General features: G+C 39.1%; 1 protein-coding gene across 5 annotated transcripts in view; it reads left to right on the top strand.

Moving 5' to 3' along the window:
• Positions 1-22,214, top strand: part of rspo2 (R-spondin 2) — a 67,295-nt gene that overhangs the window by 19,099 nt on the left and 25,982 nt on the right. For all 5 annotated transcript variants that reach the window (XM_073872365.1, XM_055211726.2, XM_055211728.2 and 2 more), the window contains exons 2-4: positions 8,552-8,740; positions 20,087-20,230; positions 22,018-22,206. In XM_073872365.1, coding sequence (XP_073728466.1) covers positions 8,552-8,740; positions 20,087-20,230; positions 22,018-22,206 — 522 coding nt within the window. The remainder of the gene's footprint in view (positions 1-8,551; positions 8,741-20,086; positions 20,231-22,017; positions 22,207-22,214) is intronic.

Raw genomic sequence — 22,214 nt, 5'->3', positions numbered from 1 at the left:
TTCCAAACAAATCATTTACCTCTCATTCTTTGTTTTCCCCATGTAGCCTCATTCTTGGCTGACAGAGGTAGCAGATACAGATTCATTTGGCTTTTTTACAACGCTGTCTTGTTGTAGACGATTTGCAGAAATTGTCTTGTCTTCGGTCAGGCTGTAGCGATTTGGAATGGTTGTGGTGTCTTTAGCACAGATGTTCAAAGAGGACAGGGCCTTTGTAAATACAACTGTTTAGGTTGTAGACAGAGTGTTTAATGCATGATGAAAGAAAGGACTTGCGTATTGTGGTTTCGTGAAACATTTGTCCCGTGTTCTCAGTGTAAACATTTTTGCTTTTGTTATGAAAAAAGAGTTCAAAGTGACTTGCACAGGTTGTCTGATGTCAGGAAAGGCAATAGGGACACAAAATGGCATTTGCGACTCTTTATAGATCTATAATAAGTTGTATACATCAGGAACTGATTGGATATACCAGAATGGAGCCAGGTGTATTTTTCCTTTTTAATGCATACCAATCATGCATACAGGCAAGGAATATGTATCTAAAGAGCTACTATTATCCAATTCATGATTTTACATTTCCTTTGGTGTGTAGGTTTGTGACGATATGCAAAGCTACAAATACCAAAGTATACGATGATGCGAGTTATCGGCTCTAAGTGAAATATATTTTCTTGGACTACAATGAACGCAATGATTTTAGGCTAGGGATTTATTTGATGTTTACATTTAATATACATTAGTAAAATATGATATATTTTTTGAAAGTATATTATAATTTAAAGGCTTTATTTTTACCTGCCATTTGAAAATAACACATTTTAGTGTTGCAATGGCCATACTGCAACACTGAAACCGTGGTATTTTTGCTAAAGGTTATCGTACCGCCAAAATCTTATACCCATGCCTACAATACATACTAGCCTAAGATACAATACGTTAAAGATACACAAATGAAGCAGCTACCAATACAATGCGATTCACCCCATTACGATGCAGTGCGGCCCGATTTCGATTCGGTTCAACACAATGTCACTCAATGAAAAAATATGATGCTATGCAATTTAATATGGAACAGATAGTTTCCACAAATTGTATTTATACATGGGTGTTGGAATAATTATAATACCACTTTTTAAGACTAATTATGATATTGGATATTGCACCCACTCACTTTTTCTCTAATTTAGTGTATATGTCTGTTCACTTGTCAGAGCGCCGTCAGTCAATTCCACTAGAGGAATGCCCTAATAATTTAAACTCCATTCAGCATATTAGCTACAGCCTTGACTTTCCCGCTGCTGCTTCCTTAAATCCGTTCCACTTTACTCATTTAGAGTCCATATCATTTTAACTCATTTAAGTACCATTAGTAGCAAAAAACATACATAAGTCGCACTGGACTATACGTCGTATGTATTTAGAAAATGATTTCACAAAATAGAATCCGAAGAACAGACATTTTATCTGGAAAGGCAAGTTAAGCCCCATTTATAGTCGTGCGTAAGTTCTACGCCGTAGCTTGTGCGTAGCCTGACGTGCGGCCCGCAAAAATTTTAACAGCACGTCAGTTCTACGCGACAGCAAGCGCTCTGATTGGTCCACCAGAACCCCTCCCATCAGGTAAAAAAACTGCGTCGCGCTGCTACTGTGATTACACACGTGGATACTAGGGCTGTGTATCGCCAACAATTCCCCGATAAGATACGTATCCAGATACAAGGGCCCCGATACAAAGCTCATCACGATAAAAGACTATTTTGAATTACAATTTTGTTAAGAATTTAGTAAAATTATTATTATTATTTTATTATTATCTGTTTATTGTACATTAAATAAGCAGTGTTGTAACAGTTGTGTTTTTGCCATTCATTTATTAGCTATTAGAAATACTTAAAATCCCAGAGTTAGTACTTAACTTATGTTTTTTTTAAAAGCAGTTTTACAAAGATGGTGCCTTACTCTTGTCTCTCATTATTTTACATCTATGAATATATTTATAAACATGCAGTCAGAGTTAATACTATTTAGTAGAAATCAGATTATTAATGTGACATTTATAGTTTGAAGTAGCTCTGTATCTCTTCTCTAGACATACACTGTTCACATGCAAATCTTTTAAATGCGTTAGCACTGTTTTATAAGAGCGTGGCTAAAAAAGCCCTTTGCAGTAGTATAGGCTAAGATATATGAGCCTTCATACTGAACTGATTGACTTTAATGCGCGCGCGCGTGAGAGAGAGCGCAAGTACGCGGCTCTCTATGCAGACACCTGCGCCAGCGAGACAGACACGCAAAGTGAAAGTATACCCCGCTACCTTTAACTCTACGTACTCCGCGGGACACATGCGTCCTTTACATATGGATCACGGATCAACAGCGATTCGTCACGTTACTTTTAAAAGTGCATCCGAATCGATACGGAAGGTTCTGTATCGATGCGCGCATCGTCAGGCGCCCATGACGATGTATCGTCGTATCGATATTTTGAACACAGCACTAATGGATACTGCCTACCAGCGGCGTGCACGTGTATTTGCAGTATAAATAAAACCGACGCGGAACCTACGCCGTTGCGGCTACGCCGTAGGACCTACGCACAACTATAACGAGCCCTTTATTCAACTAAACAATAGCACACAACAGCAGGCTGAATAGGTTTCCGTACACCGGACGTGCAGCTCAGCACCGCGCTTTTCTAAAAAACTCAAACACGTTGTTTTTATGAGTAAAGGCACACAGGCGGCTTCTAAGTAAATAGTGTTGTAATTCGTGTTGACTTCAAGCTAAATTCAAGCTAAGGGAAAACAAGAAATGTGTTCTTGTGTTCAGTTTCCTTGTAAAGAAGTTGACAAGAAATAACTTATCTTTAATTCCGCAACACACGCTTGCCATCATAAGTTAATCTCCAGCAGGTTAACATGACAGACTTATGGTAAAGTTTAAAGCACACACTAGTATGAGACAAAAAACACTCTTAGCAGCCAAATAAGATTCATCTACTGTAATTTATGAAGAACTGAAAATAGCACCAGACCAACACATTTGGATAATTAGCATTCTTGAGTGACTTAAAAACATAGCCAGAGTTGTTGTTTCCATATATAAAAGCCAGTCAGTTCTTTCAGTTTTTCTTGGATGGACTTTTATCATTCATACAACAAGGACAAATTTCTGAATGAACAGAGGATGCGGACCCTTTGTGTTCCATTAAAACAGAATGTAAATTAGGTTGCACTGATGCACATTTTCTCATTCCCTATACCAGTCACATTTTGAAGGTTCAATTTGACAGAGCTATTGAAAAGCCATTATTTTTCGGGTTTAGAACTTGAATTTATTCCCCATGATAAATCGCTGAAAATACAATGCTGAATGGAAGTCTCTACGTATAAATCAGCTGGCGGTAAAAAGCTTTCCGTAAAATGTGGAAGCGTTGGGCCCTCTAGAGTGGCTCTTGGACACCTCTGCCCTAGACACACCAAATCCCAGCCTCCTTTTTGACATGCCTGTGGTCGGAGCTGGGAAAGCTGTCCTCAGACATGCTGCTGTTCCAAAAATCTCAAATGAGGCAAAAATCTGTCTAGCTGTCAGCTGTGCTGTCTCCCTTTGTCTTTCCATTTGTAATAACCGGTCCAGCGAGTCCGGGGTCCTGTCAGTGCACTGTAAATGCAGAAAGTCATGTCAAGAAGTTAATAACAAGCAAAACAAAATATAAGTTAAACCACCTGAGGGTCGAGCAAATCACTTTTATGGTTTTACCTCTTTGGACCCTAAAAGGTTGTGTTTGTAATGCGTGTTAAAGAGCACCTATTGTCCGATTCACGTTTTTAAATTTCCTTTAGTGTGTGTGTATTAGTACATGTTATACCACAGGTCTGTTGAATGCTGCATTCTGATTGGCTGAGAAATGTTCTATGGGTGTTTATTATTTTTCTGTAAACCGCATACCTAACCTGTCAAATGTCTTAAATAATAGGCACCAGAGCAATGTTTGTGGTAGCCGTAGTATAAGTGGAATAATTGACTCCGGTCCTGCTTCGCGTTGTGCCGCATTTACACCTTGGTGTGCATTATTTTCTTATAATTCAATGGCCCGTCGTCAATTATTCCTTACTTAATGATATGCAAAAGATACATACCCCAAAGTAAACGATGACGTTATCGTCTCCAACGTAAATCTCTTTTCTTGGACTACGACAAACACGCGGGTTGTAGGCAACAGTTTACTTCCTGGGTTGGTGATGTAGACAAGACCGACATTATCATAATTCCTCACGCTTTTGACTTACAGCCTTGTAAGTTAACTCCTGTTAGCAACCGAATCTTTCAAACATGGTAAGGAGCATCACGTTTCCGGCTGATGTCAGAGGTATTCAGACCAATCACAACGTACAGATTAGCTGGCCAATATTTTTTTTATTTTTTTATTGTTTTATTGTTTTTTTTGTAAATGTGGAGTTTGTTTGTTGTTCTCACTTTAACAGGTGGAAGAACAGGTGAGATGGTAGAGTCTTTGTTTTTCATTTGGTTGCCTAATAATTCTGCACACTAATAGTTGCCTAATAATGATGTACATAGAAATATTCTCTTAAGAAAGCCAAAATTTCACTTTTACTACTTAAATGTTCAGGTTTGAGGGTTTGTTAACATTTTGAATTGACCAAGAGCACTGTAGTTGTACAATAACAAAAGTAATCCTCAAAAATACAACTTGCCTAATAATTCTGCACTCCCTGTATACACAAAATAATGTTGTTTTTAGCAATAAAATTGGTTCTCTTTAAAATGTATTTCTGGGTTTTATCGTAATCTGTGTGTGGAAATCTGCATCTGCATTAACCGAAAACTTGGACTACACATAACTTTTTGAAGCATTAAAATTCTTTAGTTACTGCAAACCATTGCGACATGTATATTGCAATATACAAATTTGCGCTATTTTAATCATTTTGACATATCTTGCAGCCTGAAATGGTAGCAATAAATTGTACATGCATTTGAGAATATTTATAGCTTTGGTTACATAACGTAACATGACATTTAATCTAAAAGACAATTATTGTTGTATACACGATTAAGATAACATTCACCATTTGGCACTGCATCGATTAGCCTTTAAAATATATTTCATTTAATAAAATCTTCTTGGTAAGATTTCTGCAGGTGGATTGAGTCTCGCATGCCACCATTGGTTGATCGATGGACTGATTCAATCGTTCACGGGTAATTGCATTGCTCATGTTGACAGCAGCAGTTAAAGAAATAATTTAACAAGGCTTTGCTGTAAGAGCCCTGACAGTAGAATGAAAGAAATAATACGCATATGATTGAGAAAGTGGAAAAGGTTTGTGATATTGCCATACCAGCATCAATTAGGGAAATTTAGTAGGGAAAATGCTCTTAGAGTTTTTAGCTTTTTGAAGTTTCAACCTCACGCCAGTCCTGGTTTCCGCCATTCTCTGCACTAAGATCGCAATCAGGCCTGAAGTGTGTGGGCTGAGTCGGGGAGATTTTTACCAATTTATGGTGAATGTCAGGTTTCTATAAACATGTTCAAACTGTATACCATATGTCTATACGCACTGTGTGGTTGGGGAAAAATGTGTCCAGATCATTTCCTCGTGAACACTGAGGTCACGGAACATGAAACATGATACACAATAATGTTTTCTTTTCTTTATTTCTCCCATAAAAACAGTCAATTGATAAACGTTTGTCAAAAATGATAAATGGGGATATACAGTATTTTCTCTTAATCTGGACATTGTCTAAATCAGTGGGAAACCGACGTTTCAGTTACCTTGAAACTAAGACTAAAACATTATGCAACGTTCGGGCGAAGTTCACAATGGGCTGTAATTCCTAAGTTTGCATGCTGGTTATGAGTGCAGACTACTAGTATCAAACCCTGCAACGATAGATTTATAACATAAAAGAACAACATTATTATAAAGCAGACATCAATTTTATTAGGCATGGAAAAAAACCTGCATAAGGAGGACCTGCATCGTACATCTCCCACAGTTCTTTGCATGATATTTTATAAAGCATTATGGTGGGTCACCCAGTTACATCTGTTACCGTATCTCTGTTTGTGATATTTAAAACTTGGCTTCAATCAATAGAAATGTCTCTGGTTTGATGCTATTGTGCGCGCCCAAGGACATTTTCCTGTAAAGGGAATGCTAAGGAGCTTACATTAGGAGACTTTTATTGTGTAACGGAATGGTCATTACTGGCTCCTTTGTTTTCTACCAGCAACACGATCCTGCTCGGAGTCAATGCGGTTTTGGGCTTTCAACGGCTGTCTGAACTCTACATACAGAAGTTGAGCCTTGAATCACATCACTAGGCTTCTTACATTCACAATGGTTTCCACTGCGAAAATGTCAGGGCGAGCTAAAGTCACCATAATGACAGTTTCTTTAGTTCGTGAAACTTTTATGTATCAATGAAAATGTCTTTGACAGTTCTATAGCAGCACATGCTTAACTGTTCAACAGCTCCGCTCTCGTAGTGCGGTGTCGTGGTTGCAACCAGACAGCAGAAAGAAAAGATGGACCGCCCGCAGAGGAATTAATGGGCGAAATCATGACATCCAATATAAAGAGGTCTGCAATGGGACACAAAATTCACACTTCGGTACATACCTTGGGTTTGGGGTCAGGATACTGGTTTGATTTGAGGTGTAATTTTGGTCTGGTGTTTTGAGCTGGTGTTTTGAATTCCATAAAATAGACAAATTTAGTTTTTTTTAATCTTAGTTTTTAACAAGGTTTTAAATAAGTTCATAGTAAGATGATGCCACTGCTTTATCCACAATATTGCTTTATAACATTAGATTATAAATATGGACAGTGTTATATTCTGCTTATTTTCATATTTCAATCCTATCTGCTGGGAAGCCAAACACATCAAAAGAATGGCATTGAAATGGTGCTCATGGCAAGTGAGAAGCAGGAAATATTATAATGCGCCGCATTAAATTTAGGTTCTATGCAACATAAATAACCATTGTCTCCCAGCTCTGCAGTAAAAATATTTAGTTAAATGAGCTGTATGAGTTGAATTTAGTTGAATGAGAAATACAGGATGCCATAAGTGTCATATTTTATTGTTAATCTAAAATATGTTATTGAAATGTACTTTTTTAAAATAGTTTTAGACATTTCTGTCTTCCCCAGGTTACTGCAAGTGGATTCACTGTATTAAAGCAACACTCTACTTTTTTAAAAAAATATACTAATTTTCCAGCTCCCCTAGAGTTAAACATTTGATTTTTACAGTTTTGGAATCTATTCAGCTGATCTCTAGGTCTGGCGACTACCACTTTTAGCATAGCTTAGCATAATCCATTGAATCTGATTAGACCATTAGCATCGAAATAGTTTTGGTATTTTTCGATATTTTTCCTACACAGACAGTAATAATCAAAGACTTTGCTGCCATAACATGGCTGCAGGAGGCGCAATGATATTATGCAATGCCCGAAAATAGTCCCCTGCTATTAAAATTTACTAAGGGGACTATTTTCAGCTGCTGCGTAATATCATTGCGCCTCCTGTGACCATGTTACAGCAGCAAAGTCCTTGATTATTATGCCAGAATGAGAGTATAGTTACTAGCAATATCTGCCTAGAAAATCGCAACTTTATTTTTCGTCGGTTCTAGTACACGATGTAACTACAGAAGAGTCAAGTTGTAGCCTCTTATGGAACGGCTGAAATTCCACAAGGGGGCGTATTTGTTCCTCAGACGTTGCACAATAAACGTGACATCCGAATATATTCATTATAAATCATGAATGAAAAGTATGATTCGAACAAATGTTGGTTAGTGAACTAATTGTATACACTATTTATATTGTAATTCGGTCAGAAACGTCAAGATTGAGAGATGAACAAATCGTTTCGGATTAAAAGGCTTGGATTAAAAGGCTTGGACGTTTGGGGATTTATGAACAATTTGTTTTGAGAAATTTCACCAAAGCGGATAAAAGGAAGATTTTGAAGCTAAGTAAATATCCTAAAGCAGCGCCACCCGGTTTGGGTAACTAACAACTAGATTACAGTTTTATGGCTGCTAAAAATCACATTATGCTTTGTGTGTGCGCTTAATGGAATCCCGAAAGTCTAAGCTTTACAACGATGTGCCGCATGAACGTATATTTTGAAGATTTAATGCTTCAAAGTTACAATGACGTAATGCAGCCTCACATGCAAGGGAGGGGGTGTAAATAGAAAAATATAGAAACTCTTTGGTTATTTTTAGCACGATGCTAATGGTCTAATCCGATTCAATAGATTGTGCTAAGCTATGCAAAAAGTGGTAGTGCCAGACCCGGAGATCAGCTGAATGAATTCCAAAACAGTAAAAATTTAATATTTAACTCTAGGGGAGCTGGAAAATGAGAATATTTTCAAAAACAGTGGAGTGCATCTGTTTATATTCTGCTTATGTCTAATGGTTCAAATCCATATACCACTTGTGTCTACTCTACACAGCTTAAATAGTTACTAAAACCAGTCACTTTTGTGTTTTCGAATTGCAGCTAGCTATGGAGCTTACCCCGTCTGTAAGGGCTGCTCGGTGTGTTCAAAGGATAACGGCTGTATGAACTGCCAGCCCAAGCTCTTCTTGTTCCTGAGGAGGGAGAGGATGCGGCAGTACGGCGAGTGTCTCCACGCCTGTCCTACGGGATACTACGGCATGCGAGGGACAGAGATCAACATGTGCTCCAGTAAGCTTCAACTTTTCCCACTTATTTTTACTGTCTTGGTTTTTTACAGTACATCATTTGAAGTAGATCAAAACCTTTCCTAAAAGTTTTCTTAAACCAATATCCAATAGCCGTTCTTGTTTTAGGACAAATTTGATGAATGTTTTTGATCCACTTCAAATGTTGACTACTATATATACATATTCGTAGCACAGGTGCGTAGATGCTATTAGACTAACAGATAGGTTTATTATTGATTTAAGCTTGAGTTAAGCTCTATTACTGCTCAGTACTCTGCTAAAGAGCCCAGTTAAGACCAGCATTAGTTTACTCTTGAGTAAGTCGAGGACTGGGAATGCAATGTTCCCAAACCGAAAAATGATGACATTGATTGAACAAAAGAGGCTTGCTGGTTAAGCTAGATAAAAAGCTCGGACCCATGCAACATAGACTTTGATTGCATCCACTATGTAAAACAAAACAACGAAGTAGGGAAAAACCCAAATTTTCATGGCCACCTACAAAAGGAATCACATTAAATTAATATTTCCCTCTTTCCTTCACCCCTGGTATTTAATAATCTTATTTTACCGTTTGAGCCAGGCCTAAGACATTTTGGACCCTTGTTGTTGTTAAGCGAAAAGCCTGAGGTGTTGGCCGAATGCTTTATATGAAAACAGAACTCTAACTCTTTAGATTGTTTGAGCCAAACTTCTGACAGACAGACTAGAAACCTCCGAGCAACGTGTCAAGACCTACATTACTAATAAGCCGGACAAAGTACAGACACCCCTACAAAAATCTTGTCCACTCTCACTCAACAAACTCAGTACAGCGTTGTCTGCCAATTTGGTTTCAAAACGAGGAGGGGCATCGACTAAAACCCCTCATTTACCATAAACTGGATATATTAATTGACTCGACTTACCGTTACAGATCTTCCCCTTTTACACAAGACCATTTAAGAGTAAACGGAAGAAGGCCGCAAGTTCTACTTTAATATTTTGCAAATCCAGAAGAAGAAATATTCTCTGATACGGTTGTCTGCCAACCGTTCCTTATCCTGGTGGAATCTTGATTTTAAGTGATACTGATCTGTGGCCTGTTAATCGGGATTTCTTTCCGAGCGAATGTCTCCCAGAACCAAACCTCACATTGTCACGTACCATAAAATCTCAGCGCAAAGCTTACTTTGATGTGATCACAGTTACAGTCATGACTTTGTAATCCAGCTTCGCATTTGACCCTCTCTCCTTAAGTTACTCTTTCTCTGCCATGTCCGCTAAGCCGTTTGTGTCCGTCAGTCATAATGGGTTGTTCTATCAGGGTTTGTGTGAGAAGTAATCGCGGGGTCACTGGAAACGATTTAAAGGATAGCACACAGCAGTCATTCAAAGACACTAGACTATCTCTCGCTCGGGCCCTCAGGCTCATCCAAGACTGCCAGATTATGTGGAGCCGATCGTGTATATAGAAACAGGCTCTGAAATCACTTAAGCACCAGCTGCTTATCGTTATACCCTAAGTGTGTGTGCGTGTGTGTGATCCTATCTTGTTGCTCGGATTCTTTGCAGATCTGTCGGCCCTGAGCTGAAACATCGGCAAAGAGGAGACAGGTTTGCACTCCATCAGTGACTCTTTCGCTGGAGCAGTGCGGTGGAGTGCTTTTGAAATCCGTTCACCAGATCCGTTCACTAACACTTTGAACTATCACTGGCAATCATGACCCATCAGAAAGAAAAATCCCAAATGAGATCTCTTTAGTATCGCAGTCATTTTTTAAAGACAGCTACTTCCTTTAGAGAAACAGACCCAAGTTTTGTGTCAAAAAAATGTGTTAACTTTGTGACTAAAAGTTTCAAGATTAACTCAAACGTTTCTATTCAAATTCTTCTAGGAATTCGTTAATGGCTCATTATAGTTGTGCATACGTCCTACAGTGTATACTAGACAGTGTGGGTTCGCGTCAGTTTTCATATATACTTCTGCGTCGTCATCCGCGTTGACATGCAAACACAATAGGCAGTTTCTACATGTGTAACCACAAAAGCAGCTCAACCGCCAAAGAAGAAGCAGCAGCTTGGCCAGAAAACCCACAAACGAAAAAGAAGCAGCTTGTTGTGTATGTTTTGTGAAGACCAGCATTGATGGAAGTAAATAGACAGCGACTTTTGTGGCAGTTTTTGTTAAATCACTCCTCAACTTGGCCCATCTTTGTTGTTACCGTCGCAAACAGAAAATACCTATGACAAGGTTGGAATCCATTCAGTTGATCTCCGGGTCTGGCGCTACCACTTTTATCATAGCTTAGCATAATCCATTGAATCTGATTAGAGCATTAGCATTGCGCTAAAAATAACCAAAGAGTTTGGATATTTTTCCTATTTAAAACTTGACTCTTCTCTAGTTACATTGTGTACTTAGACCGACAGAAAATTAAGAGTTGCAATTTTTTAGGCAGATATGGTGCAATGATATTACGCAGCAGCCGAAAATAGTCCCCTTAGTAACTTTTAATGACAGGGGACTATTTTCGGTTGCTGCATAATATCATTGCTCCTCCTGCAGCAATGTTACGGCAGCAAAGTCCTTGATTATTACGCCAGAATGAAAGTATAGTTCCTAGCCATATCTGCCTAGAAAATAACAACTTTTAATTTTCCATCGATCTTAGTACATGATTTAACTACAGAAGAGTCAAGTTTTAAATAGGAAAAATAGCCAAACTCTTTGGTTATTTTTAGCGCAATGCTTATGGTCTAATCAGATTCAATGGATATGCTAAGCTATGCTAAAAGTGGTACCGCCAGACCCGGAAATCAGCTGAATAGATTCCAAAATGGTAAAAATCAAATGTTAACAGGGAAATAAATATATTTTCACAAAAATTGGAGTGTCCCTTTAAGTTATCTATATCCACAGTAGGCTTATGTTAGAGATCAGGATCGTCCAATTTCAATCCTGGAGGGCCACTGTCCTGCAGAGTTTGGCTCCATCTTACCTCAAACACACCTGCCAGGATGTTTCTAGTATGTCTAGTAAGACCTTGATTAGTTGGTTCAGATGTCTTTAATTGGGTTTAAAGCTGGAACAGAGTGCAGTTGTAAATGGGTCATATAAGGACCCTTTAATTGACACTGCCACAGCTTGGGAACATTTATATCATTTTTTTCTGACAGTGAATGTAAAACAACTAAGATAATTAAGATCTCATTTGTGTTTTTTTCTTTTATATTAGATGAGCCATACAGCACGCAAAGAGGCTTCAGTAATTTAGCAATAACTTTTACAGTAGTTGTCAAGGTACTTAACCTGCTGACCATCACATGGGAGGTCATTCTCTTTTATAGACGTAGGGCTGGACTTCAAGTATTTATGCTCACAGTTAAACGACATCATGAAATATTCTTTGCATGATTGACAGCCTGTGGTGCTAAGAGGTCTTCCAGTGACAGAATCTTTGAGAAATATCGGCCCCAGGTGACCCACTGCAGCTCGCAGAGACGTGTGTGAAGTTTCCTTTCCTCTTTTTACTCACATGGAAACTCTTGTAAAGAGGTTTTTGATTGCCAATATCCTTTAAATATCACAGCTCATCCAAGCCTAGTATATATGCCACGCGAGAGCCCCCATGTCAAGGCTAATTTTTTCATCCCATTTTATACCATGTTTTATAGTCCCAGATGTAATAAAATGCGTTACTGTTATACTGTTGTTGTAGTGATTCCCACTTTGTCACTGTTTTGAATATAAAGTGCAGGCATTCTTGTAAGTCTGTTCTGTAGCTTCCCAAGCCTCCGTATTTTACGGGTAGCTTTGATATTCCAGTGGGATTGAGATGGACGTCAGCCACACGAAAGCTGTGTTGCCTGAAGTGGTACCCAAATGTTGTAAAGAATCAGCACAATTCCGTAATATGCCCTGCCGATTCTGCCAGAGTCCTGTACCCTCTGGAAAATAATGGGTCGTTCCAGACAAAGTGATCTCATTTGGGACATACAAAAGAACCTGTTGCCCTTGGCCTCTACGTTTCACTCGCAAACCAGAGACCGTGATTTGCCAGACAGTTTAAGTGACACGCCTCTCCTTCACCTATCCACATCTATCAGCGGTTCTGTTAGGAAATGGTACTAAGTGGTTTACGCTGAGTTCTGCAGGTCTGTACGGTCATTGGAAATTATGACAGCTGTCTCCTGTTATTTGCTATAGTTTTAGACGCTCATTTTTTATATCCCCAAGGCCCATTTGTGAACTTATTCCTATTGGCACTATAAAAGATGGCATTACAGTGGCTAGTAACCACAGGTGTACATTTTTACATCATCACTTGTTGTCCAAATATAGACTTTTGTCGGACACACGTGCGGTGACGCGATTACGCATCTGGTCGGAACTTTACTTCCGGTTTCTGTTTGTTTAATAGTCTGACTAGTTGGTAAACTAAACTCTTGAACAAATACCTTGTCGAAAATTACAAATGTTTTGGTTTCCTAGCCTACGTATTGTTCATTTTACTTTTGACTATTTTTAAAGGACTTTGTTGTTATTTATTCTTAGCGGAGTTTACCAGAAGTTACGTGTTTTCCACGGAAGCAGCTTGTTTATGTTGTTACTACTGAAACCGTTTATAGACTACATCTATTCTTGAATAATTGTGACCCTCTGTGAAATCCAACATCAAAGTTAAAATATCACAGCTCATCCAAGTTAAGCTTTTGTTTCCTAATCTAAGTCACTTTGGATAAACGCGTCTGCTAACCCTGCTGAAAAAAACAATAAAACCATTACAGAAAATTCTAATGGTTTCCATTAAAATACCAATAGGATTATGGGTGACAGTAAAATAGCTTTTACCATTAAAACCACTACACTGTAGTGTGTTTTGGGCCATATTCCATTAGAACCAATACATAGAACCAATACATACCATTAGAGACCAACAAAAACCAATACAATGCAGTGTGTTTTGGGCCATATTCCATTAGAACCTATAAAATTCCCAATAAAACCAATAGAATTTTCTGTAATGGTTTTATTGTTTTTTTTTTCAGCAGGAAAATGCCTAAATGTACATTTCAGTCTTTGACATGGTCTTACTTAGTCAATATCAAAGTTATATTTTCACACAATGTTTATTATGAAGGATGATTTAATATTGAAAACAATAAATCACAAAAATATTGACTTTAGCTGGGTTTTCCCAGACAGGCTCACAATTTCAGGTCTAACTCACTTTTTTATTTTTTAAAATTTCGCATGATTAAAGTTTGTGACTTTTTTTGTAAAAACAAATGCCTGTTTAATATGTTGTTATCAAGTGTAGTGACATTTATTATTTGTTGTAAGTGTGGCTTATATGTCCAAATACTTTTTGGAGATGCCAAATGTAGTAAAAGGGACATTGATGGGTCAGCATATGAAGATACAAATAGAAACTGCAAGGACCTCAGGAAAAACCAGGATGTTTGGTGTACCCACTGGCGCAGCAAGATGACATTTCTGGGTGTGAGAAAGTCAACCGCATGATGTGCTCACCAGAATCCACTGAAAAATGCTGGTCAGATGGTCCAGGCTCCTTCCACAAAGCCTGGGAGGAAAAATGGAAAACTGTGGCCACCCCCCTTCCCTGAAGCATGGGCAACCCTTTTACTCCACAGGATGTGTGTTGAGTACTGCACATCGGTTACGGTGACCTCAAGACTGGATACCCAATTTGGGAGGCACTGGCACATATTATATAAAGTCCATTTGTCATATGAAAACAAAGTTAAACGTTTATTTGCATAAATACTGAAGACAATTTCAACAGCCCTGGCTAACGTGGTTTGCAGTTGCTTAAGTTTGACACTGGCTAGCATGTCCACGATATAATTTGCCAAGTGGAAAGAAAGGGCAGGCATAAATCACATTTTCAACTTCCTTTAACACAGGCCCCTTGAAAGTACTGTTTGTGCTTCTGCGTTTTTTGTCGCTTTTATAAATCACACAAACGAAAAGTGGTTGAATCGGTCTTTGTTAGATTCTCATATGTTTGGGAGAATTAGGTATCTATTTGCATTCAATTAGTGTTCTACGCATCTGAGTTTTGAAAGGATATTAAGGTTACTGTAAAAAAAAATGCTGCATGAAGTTAAAGAAAAACAGCACAGTTTTTCAATATTTTACTTATATGTTTTACTTTCATATGTTTTTATTTCAACTTAGTGAATTAATACATGCCTGTCTTTATTCAATGCGTGCAAATTAAGCTTTGTACAGCACATTGTGAATGTGTTAGCATTTAGCCTAGCCCCCTTCATTCCTAATTGTGGGTTCACACCAGCCGCATTTGAGGATCAAATTCACGTCTACCGCGCGTAGTTGGGCGCTTGAACATTTTGAGTGTACTCGCTTTATTCTCGCGTAAAAGCAGCACGTGAAATTCTAGTTAATGAGACATTCATGCGGAAATTCGCGTCATGGGAGGGGCTTCTGCGACTCTGCTCGCTTCCTATAATCACGTCACTACTAGAGCAAGCTCCAGATTGGTTAACGCGGCGCATTCTTCCACCAAAGTAAAAAATTTTCAACTCGCGCATTTCCCGCGGCAACAATCAATTCGCGCCATTCGCGTGAACTAGACGCGCAAATGAGGCGGAATCGCGTCTACCGTGCCGCATTGAATGCCTCATTTGCATAGACCTCCAGACGCGCGTCAACGTGTCTTTACATTGACTTAACATTGAAATCACCGACGCTTGAAGCCTCTGCCGCGGCTGGTCTGAACGCATCATTAGGATCCAAACAGGGATGAATTTAGAAGCCACCAAACACTTCCATGTTTTCCTCATTTTAAGACTGTTACGTGAGTAGTTACACTCAGTAAGTATGATGGCACAAAATAAAATGTGGCGATTTTTTTTAAGTGGATAAAAAATGAGAGCTGTGTTGTGTGGCGGAGGAGCACTTGGTTTGCAGCACTTCGACCTCAGGCGGAAGTTTGAGTGAGAGTAGTCAGGAGTGATGATGTTACTGCGCGTCGAGGGCGTAGTGCTCCAGAATTTTTCAATTTTGTCGAGTGTGGTCATGGAATAGGTAAACATATTGATGGCAACAATTGTGGTCGCTCAGATAACATATGTAATAAATTACAGTATTTTGCAATGGCAGTTAAGGAAAAAATAAAGAAATTTAAAGGAACAGTATGTAAGAAATTTATATTAATTAATCATAAAATGGCCCTGATATGTCACTAAACATTAAAAAATAATTTTCATTTCAAATACTTATATAACTGACAACAGTGGTCCGGCCAGGATATTGTCATTTAAAAAGTGGAGTTGCAGCCCTCAACTGATGTTTATGTTGTCATGTTGTGTATTGGCCACCAGTTGTGTGATTGCAGTACCAGTTTTAGCCACAAGTTTTGTGATTGCAGTACCAGTTTTGGCCACAATCCTACATACTGTTCCTTTAAGAAGTATTGCACTGACTAAATAAAAATTGTTTTGGCATTAATTAACATGAACAATATAGTTTTTCGGGGTTTTGTTAATGTTATCTAATGCATTTACTGATGTTAAAATATACAATCTTAATATAAAGTATACCATTAATTCAGTATCGCATTATCCCACCGGTCACAATAGTGATTGACGTTAAAACAAAATTTTCACACTTTTCCATAAAAAGATTATGTCAGGGGGGTTACTTTGTCATGCACATCATTTGGGTATTTTTATGTCTGGGAAAAATTTGGAACTGAAATGTTTTCTAAAATATGTTTGCGTCTTGTCATTTCCTTAAGCTAGAAGTAGAAGTCCTGTCTTTATGCATATGTAAGGGTCTGTGTACAGTATGCACACTGCCGGATTTTTGTAACGCGCATGTGCGTCCAGGAGAATGTAGTATAGCATAGGAGACACATAGCATTTTGTCGCAATGCACATGCATCGAACATCTGTGTACATATACGAGTCAAACAAACTATGCTTTGCAAGGCTGTGCGTTCGACCGTGCACACACATTCGTTTACATGTAAAAAACAGACTATACTCCAGGCTTAAGAAGGCATTTTTGGAGGGGGAATGTGTAGTCTTTGAGGATAATGTCCCAAATGAGGTCACGTCACCAGTGGTGCTGTTGGGTTTGTAAGTGTTATTTATATACTTCTTACCTACTGTATATGTGACCCTATCTGTGAAATCCAGGCTTAAGTCTCAATCTTATTATGTTTGATATTTATAATTTGATATCTATTATTGATTTCAGTCTATGACATGCCCACTCAATCAATATTAAAGATATCAAGGTTACACTTTACAGTATGTTCTTTACATTACGTAGGATGGTTTTATGTAGAAAACAGTAAGTCATGAAAAAAATGACTTCAGCTTGAGTTTTCACAGGCAGGGTCACGTATAAAATATTCATGTATCCAATATGCAAAGACGAATTCTATGTAACAAGACAGCTGCAGCAAAACGTCCCTTCTGTCTAGTATTTCAAATGTGTTTGATTTTTTTTCAAGCCGACTACAAAGACAGACTTCATAGTAATACTGTATGATCTTCACGACTCTTACGGTGACCAGTCACTGAAAAACAATCAACTGAAAGTAACTTACAGTTCAATCAAGCTATGCAGTTTGTCAGTATATGTGATCCCTGGTATCGAACCCATGATGACCTTTGCATTGCCAACACAATGCTCTACAAAATATTGGATATTAATGTGCTAACATGACCATTTAGACTTTAATTTAATAATGTTTTCAATATTGCAACACCTGCACAAAATCATGGGTGACAGTTCATGATGTTCATTTTCCCTCTAAGCATGTGATCCAGAAGGTGTCGACAGTCACGCCGTGCCTGCCATTTATCAGGCGCAGTAGAGAAGCTGATTTATTAGCTGTTGCTCCCCATCATAGATTGTACATGTAGGGACACAGCAACTCTCAGATCTCTAGTTACTTTGGGAACAAAACCGATGTGTGGCTGCCGGCTTTCTCTCAGACTCTTGTGCCAAGATCTCTACACCACAGTGTAACTTGACCGGCTAAAGCACGTGTTTATCAAACAAAAGACACAGTTTTGACCCGTGTCTTGGTGTTAAAACACGAAATGTTTTTGTTGTTTGCAATTGGTTGTTTTTTTAATTACATGTTTTAAATCACACAGCTGCTAGACAATGCGGCTCATCTCTTTAGTCTTTGTCCGTATGCTTTGTCCATTTAAAAATAAGTTTTGCATTTTATATCTGTCGGAGCTGTGACATCAAAGTAGCATCCTTGTGCGCATGCTTGGGCACATTGAGTTGTGGCACTTGTGTGGGTAGGTTTGAGTGACTGGTTTGCGCAAGTATGTGCGTGCATCTGTTAATTGCATCACACCGGTTAAAGAAAGCGTGAGAGATTGGGAAAGTGGGCGGAGTCTATCAGGGTTCAAAGGGAAAAGGGGAAGGACTTTTTGGGTGGGAAGGAATGTAGCTGAAGAGACAGACTGGATAGTTGGAGATGCTCTAATTTGGGGGCCTAATGGTAGGAACCTTCAGAAAACCCAAAGAGGGTCAGAGGACAAAAAAGGGACCAAACGGTATTTTTTCCTGTCACTGGGTGGTACCTTAAAGGAAATAAAACACAGTTTTTCAATATTTTACTATGTTCTTACCTCAACTTAGATGAATTAATGCATACCTATCTTTTTTCAATGCATGCACTTTTAATCTTTTTACAGGGCTTCGTGAATGTGTTTAGCCTAGCATTTAGCCTAGCCGCCATCATTCCTATGGCTCCAAACAAAAGTTTTATTTTGTCCACCATACTTACTCGTTTAAATACTCAGTCTTTAAATAGGGAAAACACGGAAGTCTTTGGTGGTTTCTAAATTCATCCCTGTTATGAGCCATAGGAATGAATGGGGCTAGGCTAAATGCTAACACATTCACGAGGCGCTGTACAAAAATTAAAAGTGGATGCATTGAAAAAAGATAGGTATGTATTAATTCATATAAGTTGAGGTAAGAACATAGTAAAATATTGAAAAACGGTGGTGTTTTCCTTTAAGGTTATGTACTGTACCTTTACAGGTATACAAAACATAATACAATGTTGTACCTTTTTAGGTACATTACTGTACCTTAAGGACCCATTGTGTACGGTAGAGTTAAATGTTTTGTATTCCTAACATTTAACTGGTACACAATAGGTCCTTAGACTATAATATTGAACCTTGAAAGGTACAACATTTCAATGTGTTGTATACCCATAAATGTTCAAAAAAATTAATCTTGAGCGTACCACGCAGTCACAGTTTTGTACTTTTCTTTCTGATCTAAATGTGTGTGATTCACAAACAAAATGCACTCACCTGCTAAAAGTTGCAAGATTAACAAGCTTTACACACCTGAGCAGAACCCTGTGCTTCACATGCCTGGGAATAGCAGCAATCTGAAATCCAAAGCCTATCAGGCCTCTGAAGAAGCTTTTAAGAAGTGCCATAAATTAGACAGCTCTCAGCGGCTCCTTTTAATTACGTAGGCCTGCGCATCGCCCCGTTGGTGCAGGTCATGTAATTTTGCTTTGCCTGACGTGCTATTTGAGTCACAGTTTGATGACATGCTGGCACGCTGCCTTTGATATGCTGTGGCAGGGCGGGGCGTGAGAGGATCAGTGTGGTGGTGTCGCCTCCATCACAGAGCATCTTGACCCCTCTTTTAAAACTCCACCCAACTCAGATGTGAACACAGAATCTCAACCTCTTGATAAAATTAGGTCATTTTCCTAAGGGCCATCCTGCCGGAAACGCCCCGTTTCCCACCTAGATGATTTGATTCAGCCTGGTTAGTGGTGGTTTGATGCTGGTCTGTTTGGTGGAACAGTATAGCTAAGAAAACTTAGCTTGCAAAACTGGTCAACCAGCATGGTTTTTCTGGTTATGCTGGTTAACCAATAAAGCCTCCATCCCATGCTGGGGTCCAACAACTAAACATATGGTGACCAGCTATGCTGACTACAACCATTTGAATTCTCATTGAAGATGTGAAAATTTGATTTTGATGTTAAGAATGATGTGCGGTGCGCTCGGCTTGCTTATTTGCTCTTTTGGGAGATAAGATGAAAGTAGACCTTTCGCTCTGGCTCTTGACTCCCAAATGTTGAGGTGATCTGCTTTCCCTCCTAAGGTGAAAATGTCACTCCCTGACTCAAAATGTGTGTCGTGAGATTGCTGTGCTGTTATATCTCACTCCTCAGAAGAGAAGAACCTTGGAAAGCATTGAATCCCCCTTCTCTCACCATAATCTTCTCACCGACCTTTCAATCTTCTCCAGATGAAGAGGTCTTGACCGCTGTCCTGACTGACATTTTCTCTGTTGTTTCTTTCACAGGGTGTCGGATAGATAACTGTGAAGCCTGTTTCAGCAAAGACTTCTGCACGAAGTGCAACCCTGGCTTTTACTTGCACAAGGGCCGTTGCTTCGACAAGTGTCCAGAGGGCTTCGCTCCCTTGGAGGACACCATGGAGTGTGGAGGTAAGTAAAAGCAACCTAGTATTTTTAGTGTATACATCTAGTGAATTAGACTTATTGTTCTTGATGTAATATGGTACCCTGCCTATGAAATCCAGGAAAGTCTCAATCCAAATCCAATTATGAGATTAGGAGCATCATTATAGGATGGTTTTATGTAGAAAACAGTAAATCACAAAAATACCTTAGTTGGGTGTTCAAATGGCACTTTTCAACTGCATAGTACCCCACAGTTTGGTTTGGGTCAGGTCGGGTCAGCTCACCTCACTTTGGCTTGGTTAGCTTTTCAATCGAGATTAGTAACACTTCGGAGTGGGAGGGATTATAGGAGTGTCGTTATATTTGCGCTGCCTACAGGTACATTCACATTATAAGCGACTTTGTCGCTGTGTGTGTCGCTCATCTCTTTCAAAAGAGGTGTTTCTAAATCTGCTTGTCATAAACAAATAAGTACCGTCCACTCCAGTAACTGACAAGAGACGGATGACGTGAACTCCACTGCTTCGTTCTCATTGGTAGTCGCTCCGTTTTTTCAACTTTGTTTGGCAACTGGACACACCCCATCCAATCGCCAACGGTCACTGCTCATGTCGATAGAAGTCACCAATCTTTCATTAAAATCAATGAGATTGCGTCGCTCTGGCTACTGCTAGTCGCTGCTAGTATGAATGCAGCTTACTGCTGTGACACCATACAAGTGAGAGCGTCGTTGTACATTGCCATACATTCATTTATTTCTCAGTTCGCCACAAAATAAAAATTGACCACCACAAATAGATGTTTGCACATCGTGTTTTTCACTACCTCTGTCTTACATGACAGTTTCTGTACAAACACCCGTGGCGTCAGTCGACACGCTCCGCTGAGCCTCATTTAAGTTGCATTTAAGCATATATGCGGATGTGCGCGTCCCGAATGTGCCGCCACAAACTGCAAGTCTGAAAAAACTTATGGTGTTCCTGATTCTCAACCTGTGGATGTTTTTCATCGCTAAAAGGGAGTTTAGGAACTTACAGCAAAGCACAGATGGCAACATGTTTGCTCAAGACAGCGCAAGCTAGCATGAAGGTAAAGCTAATCTTTTACATTATAGCGTTCACGCTGGTAGTGACGATTCTCTTAAACCAATCAATGATCTACAGTGTTTCGCGTCACGTTTTGGTTAGGGATGCACGATATATCGGCCGACATATCGTTATCGGCCGATAACTGCTTATTTTTAATATTATCGGTTATCGGTCTGATAGCAAAATTAGGCCGATAAATGAAAGCCGATAAATGATGGATTATTTTGGTTTGTTGAACCACTTCACTTGCTCATTGCTGGCCATGTGGAGTTTTGATTGGTGCTTTCTGTGACATAGCATGAAGATGACATGTTGCGGGCTTAAGAAGAGTATGCTAGTCTAGCGCAAAGACAAGATGTCCGCGGTCTGCGAGATTTTCATTGTAAAAATAATATGAATATTTATCGGCTTATAGATATCGGTTATCGCCCCCAAATTTAAAGAGTTATCGGTTATCGGTATCGGCCAAAATTTTCATATCGGTGCACCCTAGTTTTGGTATCAGGTCTGGTCGCATGGAACTAAAAAAGTACTGCACGTGCGTACTGCTCCAAGTGGAAAAGCACCCAAAAGTAAGCTGACCCAAACCATTTCGTGGGGTACTATGCAATGAAAAAGCGCAAATAGGCAGGTTCGCATATTATTATATCTTGTCATATCTAAAAAAATTTGTAGATATGTCTCATATTATTAATCTGCCCTTAAATTCTCTTCCTCTAATAGAGGGTTGTGAGGTAGGCCAATGGAGCGAGTGGGGGACCTGCACCAGAAGAAACAAAACTTGTGGTTTCAAATGGGGTCTGGAAACCCGCACACGACACATTGTAAAGAAGCCACCAAAGGACACAATACCATGTCCCACCATCGCCGAGTCCAGGAGATGCAAAATGGCTATGCGGCATTGCAGGAGAGGTGAGCAG

The sequence above is a fragment of the Misgurnus anguillicaudatus genome, chromosome 10 (genome assembly GCF_027580225.2).
Source record: "Misgurnus anguillicaudatus chromosome 10, ASM2758022v2, whole genome shotgun sequence".
Classification (NCBI taxonomy): domain Eukaryota; kingdom Metazoa; phylum Chordata; class Actinopteri; order Cypriniformes; family Cobitidae; genus Misgurnus; species Misgurnus anguillicaudatus.
This window is presented reverse-complemented; position numbering and strand designations above follow the sequence as displayed.